We start from the raw sequence: 11,142 nt of genomic DNA, 5'->3' as shown, positions 1-11,142 counted from the left end.
GATAGCTTTCCTTATTTCAGACAGTGATAACCAGAAAATTGTCTGACCTCTACAAGTTTACCTACACATCCCATAGTCCAGCAGTCTTTGTGTGTGTGTTCAGCTGCAAAGGCATTTTGCTCCATCTATGGTCTAATCACATGAAACTACCAGTTTCCAGCCTCTGATAAGGATAATACCTTTCTATTGTGGCAAAATGAGGGAATTTACACACGTTTAAGGACTCACGCATAGACAATATATTTGCTTCATTTGAAAATCTTTTAGCCAAATTTGACATAAGAAAATATCATTTGCAAGAGACTGGGCTCTTAAGAAGAATAAACCAATGCTTGAACTGCAACCATATAAAATAACGTCAAGACGTCGTCTCTGCATAAGAGGCATGGCAGCAAGATCTGAAGGTAAATTTCTCAGAATGAGTGAGCAGTCGTCTATCCTTCAAGTGCACAGCCCGTCAGTTTGTGCTCCACGTTCATTCAAAATTCAGGCTCGATTTGACTAAAACCCGGCTGTCAAAGATGTATTCATCAGCGGATGCCTCATGCAGCAGCTGTGGATACTCACCGACATCAGCACACACTGTGGTTCTGTTCCAGGCGCTCAGCTTTCTGGAGTTCCATCTTCAGTGTTTTTACTCAAATATTTGGAAAACGTATTGAATCCAACCCCCCACACGGCTCCTTTTGGTACTCAACTTAAATGTAACCCTCTACCAAACTGCCACTCAAAATACGTATTGCATGCACTGCTCTTCAGGGAAGACTAATCCACTTAAATTGGGCCTAAAAGCCTAAAATAAGCGAACACATTTGAGATTGGTATCAATCTTCTTACTCAATTCTCAGTGAAGAAGCTTATTTCCCAAAATGTCAAACTATTTATTTAAGGAATAAAAAATCGTCATAAGGTATAGTATAAGTATAAGGTGATAAGGAACACCATCCTTCCTCAACACGTTCCCCCGTTCGGTGTTCTGTGATGATGGTACAGAGCACCTGATTTTTTCTAGAAAATCTCCAATAAGTGCTTAGTGTGAAAGCCATCAGTCACATAAGAAACATTATATGGTATGTTCAGAATGTGTGTTCACAGTTTGGGGTGGAAGAACTTGCACAGAGCCCCGACCTCGACCCCATTCCACACCGTCGGCCTTATCGCCGAACATCAGCGGTCAACCTCATTAAAGTTCTTGTGGCTGAGTGGGAGCAAGCCTCTGCTGGCAGGTACCAAAACGTGTGGAAAGCCTTCCTCGAAGAGTAGATGCTATTAACAGCAGCATGACATCGATGACATGTTCAGCAGTCACATTATGCTGTGACATCCAGGCGTCCACACACTGTACTTTTGGCCATGTTTCTCCACTCATTCAATCAGTTCTCTTTGATTTGTCACCTTTCTGCAGTCAACTCCAACTGTGTATCAAAAGCCCATTTATTTACAAAGAAAACTGCTGTAAGCGTACATACTCATGTGAACGTGCACTGAAACAGAAGCTGTGCAAATAAACTCAAGTTAAAAGAATGTCCATCTGGATTGTTGCTTCATTCTTCATCTGCAGTGATTAGCTGTAATCTCAGCACATTCTTCATCATAACAGTCCTCCTAGAATAGACTCTGACCTTCACAGAAACATTAAACATCAATCACCTTGAACATCAATGAACACCTTATCATTCTGAACACCGAAGCCATGCTGTGATGGAAAGACAGAAAACACAGAGCAGGATCGCTGTGACGCCTGTTTCGCACAGTTCGGAGGCTTTGCAGAGAGACCGGTTGGTCGGCCTCGTGACCAAACGCAGTAAATGTCAATCAGTCTTCACTGTGTCACCTGCAACTCACTTCTGCTGTAATGTCACAGCACTGCAGGATGAGCAGCTCTGTCATGCTTTTCACCAAGGAGGCCTTCAGCCCTCCTCGTGTAAGAGCCGCTGATTAAAGTACAAATCAGTGTATAAAAATAGTAACTGTCCATAGCATATAGACAAAGGAATACAAGGATGAGACGAGCACTAGTAAAAACACAACTATCAAAACAGTTCATCCCGTCAGATGAGATGTTTTCTCCTCTTCGTCGCTGCTGCTGGAGGAAGACGGCGGCACGTCCTCGCCCATCCTCTTTAGCTTGGCTTTGTAGTACGCCTTCTTCATCCTGAAGGCCTTCTCCTTCTGCCGGGCCACTCTCCTCTTCTCCTTCACCAGCTCCTGCTCCCACGCCAGCACCTTCATCCTGTTCTCCCATTCCAGGATGTTCATCTGCTGCTGCTGCTCCATAGCTTCTGTCCTCTGCTGGTGCTCCAGCCTCGACAGGTCGACCGAGTCTTGCTGAGTCGAGCGGCGGCTGCCTTCCTCCGCCTCGCTGCCGGTCGGGTGGAGACGCTGGCCGATGAGCCTGGAGGTGCCTGCGAGGTCAGAGTTACAAAAGAAGTGCAAGCAACAGTAATAGTACAGAGATTAGCTTCTTTAGAGCTAACCCAGACATCCATTTATGAATGTATTGAGCCACTTACTGACACTTTTTCTCCACACCAGAGTTGGTGTTACATCGCCTTACATTAGGATGAGGAACGTACATTTCTCATAATGTTTAATAATGTGTAAAAAAAGTGATGCTGTGGCCTCAAATTTACAGGCAGCGAGAGTCTCTGGACAACAAACACTGTAGCAGCTTGCAGGGCGTTATCTGTGGGTACCTGGTGCTGTGAAGAAGGCAGCAGGAAATGTCACATCCTGCAGCTCTGCATTGTGGGAGGTGGAGTTTGTGGTGGGGCTGTTGTGCAGATCTGCCCAGTCGCTGCCGGTTATTCTGTCCAAGGTGTCACGCTGGAGGCAGATGGACACTTGCTCCTTGCTGTCCTCAGTCTGAGTTGGAGACAACAAAGTGAGTTTTAAGCGTTTCCAGCATGAATGTTAGTGTTGTATTAATGAGCCACCGAAACGTTCGCATACTTACCCGATTCACACTGCCATTCACCTGCCCAGAGGAATTTATCATCATCAAATTTCCTGCAAACAAGAAAAAAAAAGACAGGGGGACAGTGAGGAAGGGTCAGCAGGTGAATGTGTTTCAGGAAAATAACCAGAGCGCCTCCCTCTGGTGGAAGCAGGTACAACATGCCCTCCACACCAAAGCACTGTTTACACGTTAACATATGAACATTATATTCAGGGATTTTTTAGTCACTTTCAAGACTGACTTCTGTGTAATTTGACTGTCTAACAAACTGAACATGCTTTGATGCAGGAGGATGATAAAGTGAGAAGGTGGACCGTCCTGTAAATGGAGGATTTGTGCTCCACATCTCATGGCAGCATGCAAACACCCTGCTGAAGTGTCCTTGAGCAGAATTACTAAATCCCTTACAGGAAATTCCAGTGCTGCAGCTCTTATTGGCGTGCAAATGAATTCAGCTATTGAGGGTCACAATCAAAACACACTATCAGAACTGATGATCATGAACGTGTCCGCTGGCTCAGGGACACTAAAGGACTAAAAGATAGTGAATGAGTACTCATTACCAGTGGTGGAGGAAGTCAAAATACTCATTATAGAAAAATGACCCCTCTGATTGTTATATTACATCAAGAGAGTATTATTAGTCGACATTAATGTAAATGCAGGATTTTACTGGTGCATCTGGTTAAGCTGGTGGTGTAACTAAAGCTGACAGATAAATACAGTGAATTAAAAAAAAAAAACACAGTATTCTCCTATAAGGTGGAGTGAGGCAGAAGCTGAAAGCAGCACGAAGAGGACAGACTCAAGTACTTCAAACTTGTACTTAAATACAGTACTCAAGTAAATGTACTTAGGATCATTAACTTTGCTACATTCCACTACTGAACACAGCTACACACATCACACTCATAAACAAGACGTACCACACTAAAAGGTGTATTCATGGAACATCTGACACATGCACATGAAGAAGAGAAGGCCGGAGGGAGCAGCTGTGGGTGACCTGGGACAGATGTTTCAACACACACGTCCAAATATACACACACGCTCACACAAGTGGACCATCGAAAAAAACAACCGATGATGAAACCGTGAGTATCACATGCACTCACACATACTTCTGAGCAATTTCGGGCGTGCTGTTAAAGCTGTTTCCCCCGTTTTAACATTGAAGCTGAGCTCTACCTTCCAACAGCTTGCGAACCGCTGCTTTGTGGCCAGCTCCCCCTGCGTGGCTAGTGAGAGCAGCCTCGCCCATGGTCTGAAGTTTGATTGATTTACAACAGGCCCTGCATCGAGCGAAGTGAATGTCCTGGACGTCCTTAACCAGCCAGTCCTTGTAAATTCCCTTGGAGAGCCAGGAATCTTGGAATTTACATTTTCCAGGCATAGTTAGCTGTGGAGTTAGCTGGACCGCTTCCTAACGGCCAGACGCAGCCTCTTACCTTCGATTACCTCGTGATGCATTCGCCGTCCACAGGGAAAATAGATATGTGCGGCAAGTGCGGTAAAAACACAATATTTTTCGCTGTTGTAGTAAAGAAAAAGACCCTGAATTTATTTGTCTAAATAAATGTCAATTAAACAAAATGCTGGAAAAACAGACCAACTAGCCTGTCAGTCAGATTAAAATCAATATTTACGTTAACGATAACAAACAAATTTTCCATAAAACACCTAAAGGCAGCACAACTCAACGACAGTCAGTCACGTGTGTCACTTTCTCCAATATAAATACGGCTAACTTCTTTCCCAACTAATCAGCGTTCAGGAATCCAGTACTGTAACCTGATTGGTTAAGCGCACGGAAGCTAGAATAGAAACACATGTGAACTAGTTTTCGAGCCGTGGATACAAACACAATGTTTCGAATGAGATTTAAAACACATTCATAATCCACTTGAAGCCTTTTGTAAGTTACAAATGTAGCTGCATTTATATGGACATAGAAAAGCTACTTTTCTTGTTTTGTACCCACCAAATAACACGAGAAATGCTCTTGCTGTTAGCCCTTTTGCTAACTGAGAGGTTAATGGTGACTGTAAGCAACATAGATATTATCAGCATTTGTGTATTTAAAATGCCAGCCAACCCCACTGGCAGTTTGCTATCTTTTGTGACGCTACCGTCTTAAGTAAGTGTGTGTTTTGACTTCATGTCTTTCCAGGCACCATTGATAATGTGTCTTCAATGAAAGTTATGAATATATAAAAGATGGAGACCGCGGCCCTGGTAGCTCCAGTCACAGCCCTGGAGTTCCTGCAGGGTGCATTTCTGCTGACAGGTAGGCAGCAGTGTTGGGAACCAATGAAGAAGTGATGCTTCTAATGATTCACAAACATGGCTTTTTAAAAACAAACGTAACCAAATCAGAGGTTTCCATTAACTTTACAGATCACTGCACAGTCTTAGTGTGTAGAACAGCATTACATTTGGTTTGCCATATGTTTCCTCTTCTTGCTTATTTTGAATTTGGAAATTCTTTCATTTTTCCGGCAGGTGAGGGTCCAGTCTTGACAGTGTACACTCTCCAACCTCACCCTAAAGCTCGTGCCTCACTGAGTGTGCTCCAACACTACAGAATCCACGGGATAAGACCCAGAAGTCCGGCGTCTGTCCCAGCACAGAGCTCTGCCACAGGAGCCGATGGGCAGAAAAAAGGTGGTTAGCGTGAGCAGATTTCACTGTTCTCTCTTTTTTAAATTAATTTCTGTTGCTCTGTTCAAGGAGGTTGTTTTGTTGCTTTACTTCTGTTGGGATGTAAAGTTAATTGACGGGCCAGTTTGAGTAAAATGAGATGGACTGATAAATCTTGGGCCAAAGGACAGATTGCTTTGGTAGTGATCACATTAATTAGAAATGAAAATGGAAGTTTGATTTTAAATACTGAAGGTATATGTTGCTATTAGCAGTAGTAGTAGTAGTCGTACAGATGTTGTATTTATTCACTTCTCGTCTTGTCAATCCCCAGAACTTGGCTCCACCTCACAGTCCAGCGTCTATGATCTTGCCGTGTTTGGTGGCAAAGCTGTGCGGCTGGTGAGGCTCCATGTGGGTCTTCAGGATGGGGAGCATCTATGCTGGGAGGTCCTGGGTCCCCTAATGGAGCTGCAGGACTGGGCGCTGGATGTCCGCTGGCTCTCTGGAGACAAACGCTCACTTCTCTGTGTGGCTGTGGCCCACAATAGTGCTCTCCTCCTGGATGTCACTGCAGGAACTGCTCTGGTTCAGTGCTCCTGTCTGGAGGGGTGTCTGCTGTACTCTGCCCTCTGTCTGGTACATGAATCCTGGGCTGATACCGTCTTAGTAGGAGGGACTGTTTTCAACCAGCTGGTTCTCTGGAAGCCTGGAGGAAGAGACAGAAGTAGTGACGCTGAGTACAAAGCTCCAGTTGAGAGACGCCTGCTGGGACACAGCGGAGTCATCTTCAGCATCTCTTACCTCCAGGAGAAAGGATGGCTGGCTTCAGCCTCTGATGACCGCAGTGTAAGGGTGTGGGGTGTTGGTTCTTTAGGCGGCCCTGGAGGGAAATGTGGGGACCAGAACCCGACTTGTTTAAGAATCCTATATGGACACCAGGCGAGGGTTTTCTCAGTGTGTCTCTCCACTGGTCAAGTGTTCAGTGCAGGAGAAGACGGGGCCTGTTTAGTCTGGGACTGGGCCGGAGGTGGCAAAATAGTTCGTACGTTGAAGGGGCACCGAGCAGGGGGGGTTCGTGCACTTGCAGTCAGTGAGGATACGGGAGGTGAAGAGAGGTGGGTTGCTACAGGGGGGGCGGATGGGGGTGTGAGGTTGTGGAGGGTGGAACGGAGTGATGAGAGGAAGGAGAGAATGGAGGAAGCAGTGACAGAGAAGCTATGTGACCTGAAATTTCCAGATGAAGGCTTGCCTAAAGTGGTTTGTATAACAGGGGAACAGGATGAAAATGCAAGTTGGAGTCAGAGTAAATTTGTGGTTTGCTCTGACAGAGGAATAGTTTACCAATACAGTGATGGGCAGTGGGAGATGGTCTGGCGAGGGACAGCTGAGTTCCAGTCGTATTGTGTGATGGAAACAATAACTGTCAGTGTGAAAGACTCAACAATGGTTAGTTTGTGTGCTGTGGGAAACCTCAGCGGGTCCATCCAGCTCTTCCCCATGTCCCATCCTCAAGGTGGAATTCTTCTCACAGGTGGATCGGGGAAGATCCACAGCCTTATTTGGCAAGAGGCAAAAGATAGCTTATATTTGCTAGCATCAGGCTCTGAAGGACTTGTCTATCGCTGGTATGTAGAAGTAAAATGGGATGAAAACATTTCCTTAGCTCTCAATGTAAGTCCCCTTCCTCCTTTCCTCCTCCCCCCCTGTGCCAAACGCTGGCTGACAGCTGCAGTGTGTCTTCGCTCCATGTCACAGGGGTTGCTATGGGTGTGTGGGGACAGGAGAGGGTCCCTGCTTTTGTTTCAGGAAGGAGGAACACTGGAGCAAAAGGCGGGAGTTGACAAAAAGATGGATGAAGGATCGCTGACAGGCAGGGAACAAATTGCTGATGAAAAGCTTGAAGGTGAGGAAAATGGAAGTGAAAGAATGGAGGAGAGAGAAAGAAAAGAAGTGGGTGAGTTAATGTTGCATCCACTGAGCTGCCTGTTCGGAGTGCATGGAAAACAGGGAGTAACTTCAGTGTGTGAATATCAGGGACTGCTGTACAGCGCCGGCAGGGACGGCTCTGTGAGGGTCTTCAGAGTGCGTCCAACAGCAGCAGAAAAACCAGACCAAAAGGGAAACGGAGAGAGTGTAGAGAAAAAGGGAAGGCTTCAGCTGGAGGTTCTCAGAGTCCAGCGTGCCTGCAAGGGTATGGAATGGCTGGAGAGGGTTTTGATACTTGAACGTGAAATTCCAGTGGAAGAGGAGGAGGAGGAGGAAGGCCTCAGTGAGAACCACTACAAGACAAAGAAACACAATTTGACTGTAAAGCTGAAGGTTACAGAGGGTGGAAAAGATGAGGGGACCTCTGGAGGAGAAGAAAACAAGGGAAGAGAAGCCAGGTTTGCCATCGCTGGCTTTCATGCTGTCCACTTTGTGGTTTGGGACCCAGTGAGGCAGGAGAGGCTGCTGGCGGTGCCTTGTGGTGGTGGGCATCGCTCCTGGAGTCTCTGGCCGTCCCACAAAGGGGTTTGGCCTGGATATGGAGCTCTAGTCTTCATCAAGCAGGGGGCCGTCCTGGCTTCACAACCCCCTGGAAAGACGCTGAGCTGGGCTGGGAAGGCAGGAATGACTGAAGGATGGGGCCTGAGAGAGGGTGTCCATGGGCGGGGGATCGGGTGTGTATGCAGGCTGGGGAGGATAAGGGGAATCAGGAATGAGATTCAACCAACGAGTGGCCCTGAAGGAGAGGAAGATCACTGGGAGATAGTGGTGACCGGGGGGGAGGACACTAGCTTAACCGTCCTAGCAGTACATCCCGACTCTGGCAGCATCAAAGTTCTCTCAGTTATTACTGATCACATCTCAAGCGTTCGGACAGTGACTGCGATAACATGTCCAGAGGGAGCGAGTGGAAACCAGAGCCAGTCTCTGTCTGCGCTTCTCGTGTCAGCCGGTGGACGAGCTCAGATGCAGTGTTACCGGCTGTTGATTGGCTGGGACACGCAGAGGCTGGTTCCCTCCTGCCAGGTGATACAGGTGGCTGGTCACCGATTGGACGACCAATGGGAGAGGCGGCGGAACCGACACAAGACAGTGAAAATGGACCCAGAAACAAGGCAAGTTAAAATGGGAGGCATGAGAGGAAGTCGTGTTTTATTTTCTGCACGTGTTCATGGAAAAGGACTTTTTCTTAAAAACTATCCAATGTTCAGCCACTTTGAAGTGCTCTTTCACCTCATTCCAGGTACATGTCTGTAGTGGTGGTGGACGAGAGGACAGACTGTGGTCTGCTGGCTCTGGCCTGCAGTGACGGAGCTCTCAGGTCAGGAGCTGGAGAAAGTATAAAAACAGAATGTCCTCCCACTGTTTTAATGCTCTCAAATAAGTCTTTTCTACAGCAAAGTGGAAGCAATGAAGACTTTAACCTGCATGACTCTCTTTTCCAGGTTGTTCTCAGTCAGTGAAGTTAAACGTCGAATTGATTTGTTGTGGGAGACGTTTCACCACCAGCGCTGTGTGCTCAGTGTTGCAGCCTGCAGCCTGGAGGATGATAAAGGCAACAGGTGATCCAGCGTTTGTGCTTTCATTTCCAGAATGTGAACTGGCTGAATTTGGCATCTTCAATGCTACTTGCATTGAAGGTGGTAGTCTTGCTTTGTAGGAACCCATCAGAACCAGACCAGTGATTGTTTTTTAATATATTTTCATTATTTTAGAGTACACTGTTGTAGAAAATAGTGACTGGCAGCTCGCATAGAGGAATGCAATATTAAGAGGTCACTAAATTTTATTAACTGTCAGTTTCCAGCTCTTTTTTTGTTTGTTTGTTTTGGGTAAACATTCTCACACACACAAAGTCTCACATGCATGTTTGTCTTATCAGGTATAAGCTGCTGTTCAGTGCTGCAACAGATGGCAAAATTGCGGTGTGGGATTTGACCGAAGCTTCCTTCTTATGGGCTGGTACCTCGAGCAACGCTCCAACTCCATTAATCCCCTGCCTCGACGTTCCCGCCCACCAGAGCGGCGTGAACTCATTGGCTGTTTGGGTGGAGAAACTGGGACAACAACAGGGCGGTTGCTTGGTAACTGTTGCTAGTGGAGGGGATGATGGGCAGCTGACAGTGTCCACAATTAGGGTGCAGTACCCAGAAGATGGAGAGACTGGGGGCAGCAGAGGGTTTTCTCAGATTTCTGAGTCCCTGATTCCTCTACAAACCCAGCTCAAACCCTCGAACCAGCTTCATCTTTACCTTCAGTCCCAGTCCCACATCCTACTGGCTCATGCTGCCCCTCTGACCGCCCTGAAGCTCCTGGGCCCAACCCTTGTTGTCTCTACTTCTTCAGATCAGAGGGTTTGCCTGTGGAGGATCGGCAGTACCAGCATCAGCCACATGGGGGCGCAGTGCTCCCACATTGCAGATGCTGCAGGACTCGCAGTGTGGGAGGGCCAGATGCTAGAGGAAGGAGATAAAAAGAGGAAAACAGGGTTTGAGTGTGAGCTGGAGATCGCAGTTTGGGGAGTGAAGGGGAGTCAGACAGGATTAAAAACGACATGTAAGACAGCAGAGCATAAGACAGGTGGCACACCCAATAAGGAAGCAGGTGATGAGGCTGAAGGTGGAGAACCTGTTGAAGCTGTGAGCAAGACAGGTGACCCAGTTTGTCAGAACAGTGATGAGAAGGGAGGTGAGACAGCTGGTGAGCATAGAAATCAAACAGAGAGTGACAGCGTGGGTAAGACAGAGAGTGAGGTTAACACAGAGACAGGTTTCAGGAGCGAGAAGACGGGATGGGTGCTGGTCTGCGGCCAGGGCTTCCAGCTACTACGGGTCAGGAATATAGAGATGGATTCAGAGGATTGGATGAGAAAGAGAAGAGGAGAAACCACAGAGCTAAAGTGACTTCAAGAAAAGTCAACAAGTGGAATCAGATGGCAGCGGCTCAAACAATCACTTTCTCAATGGACACATTTTAGAAAATTATTTATTTTTTAATGTTATCTATGAAATGCCTTGATTGCAGCTGTACAAACTGAAATTCCTTTTACGTTGGTCATTTTTAAAGCACATTTCTAATAAAATTTCTTTACTTTCGAGCTCTCTTTTATTGTCATCGCAGTATGTTTATTGCTCGCGGTTCAATGAAGATTTAATAAAAAAAACACAAATATAAATTAATATAATATAAACAAGCAAAAATATAAATTCTCTTTCTGAAACAGAGACAGTTCCAGCAGGAGGAAGAGTTTGAGAGTTTGTCTTGACTTCTCTGAAACGAAAACCATCAAATCATTACTACATGTCTGCTTGTTCAAAGCATCAAAAGCATTTGGTGCCCATCAAGGGAACATTAAAACCTTCACGGCCATTTCAATAGAACATAAAAACCATGTCTGATGTGTTGGGCCATCTGTGGCCTCCTTCAGGGAATAGCACCGCACTGCACAAAGATGGCTGAAATGACAGCAGTTATTTTTAATACAGCATGTTGCATCTCAGCCAGCCAGGAAATAAAGCCGTTTACTTCAAGAGAGCCTTGGGACTATTTTGAAT

At 46.3% G+C, this 11,142-nt stretch overlaps 2 protein-coding genes across 4 annotated transcripts; one reads left to right on the top strand and one right to left on the bottom strand.

Annotated features, from left to right (window-relative positions):
* Nucleotides 1–863: 863 nt before the first annotated feature.
* Nucleotides 864–4,431, bottom strand: LOC139335795 (uncharacterized). Of its 3 annotated transcripts, none has more exons than XM_070969595.1 (4): nt 4,148–4,425; nt 2,957–3,009; nt 2,697–2,865; nt 864–2,405 (listed from the first exon to the last, which is right to left on the bottom strand). In XM_070969595.1, the coding sequence occupies exons 1-4, from the start codon at nt 4,350–4,352 to the stop codon at nt 2,044–2,046; spliced, it is 789 nt and encodes a 262-aa protein (XP_070825696.1). In that variant the 5' UTR covers nt 4,353–4,425; the 3' UTR covers nt 864–2,043. The 3 variants fall into 3 exon arrangements, with proteins under 3 accessions (XP_070825696.1, XP_070825698.1, XP_070825699.1); XM_070969597.1 differs by having other exon boundaries at nt 870–2,405; nt 4,081–4,431; XM_070969598.1 differs by having other exon boundaries at nt 870–2,405; nt 3,886–4,425.
* A 316-nt stretch (nt 4,432–4,747) lies between these two features.
* On the top strand, nt 4,748–10,691 carry wdr6 (WD repeat domain 6). Its single transcript, XM_070969592.1, has 7 exons — nt 4,748–4,874; nt 5,130–5,246; nt 5,462–5,623; nt 5,934–8,703; nt 8,832–8,909; nt 9,034–9,150; nt 9,471–10,691. Exons 2-7 carry the CDS (start codon nt 5,177–5,179, stop codon nt 10,489–10,491), a joined length of 4,218 nt encoding a protein of 1,405 aa, XP_070825693.1. The 5' UTR covers nt 4,748–4,874; nt 5,130–5,176; the 3' UTR covers nt 10,492–10,691.
* Nucleotides 10,692–11,142: the final 451 nt, after the last annotated feature.

This window comes from Chaetodon trifascialis, chromosome 8, assembly GCF_039877785.1.
Source record: "Chaetodon trifascialis isolate fChaTrf1 chromosome 8, fChaTrf1.hap1, whole genome shotgun sequence".
In the NCBI taxonomy this organism is placed as follows: domain Eukaryota; kingdom Metazoa; phylum Chordata; class Actinopteri; order Chaetodontiformes; family Chaetodontidae; genus Chaetodon; species Chaetodon trifascialis.
This window is presented reverse-complemented; position numbering and strand designations above follow the sequence as displayed.

Bases quoted from the DNA above. Each gene is read 5' to 3' on its own strand.
- LOC139335795 (XM_070969595.1), bottom strand. From the start codon at position 4,352: ATGCCTGGAAAATGTAAATTCCAAGATTCCTGGCTCTCCAAGGGAATT. The intron at 3,010-4,147 runs GTAGAGCTCAGC...TCTTGTTTGCAG, and splicing joins GGTTCGCAAGCTGTTGGAAG to GAAATTTGATGATGATAAAT. The intron at 2,406-2,696 runs GTACCCACAGAT...CTGACCTCGCAG, and splicing joins TGCCTTCTTCACAGCACCAG to GCACCTCCAGGCTCATCGGC.
- wdr6 (XM_070969592.1), top strand. From the start codon at position 5,177: ATGGAGACCGCGGCCCTGGTAGCTCCAGTCACAGCCCTGGAGTTCCTG. The intron at 5,247-5,461 runs GTAGGCAGCAGT...TTTTTCCGGCAG, and splicing joins GGGTGCATTTCTGCTGACAG to GTGAGGGTCCAGTCTTGACA. The intron at 9,151-9,470 runs GTGATCCAGCGT...TTGTCTTATCAG, and splicing joins GAGGATGATAAAGGCAACAG to GTATAAGCTGCTGTTCAGTG.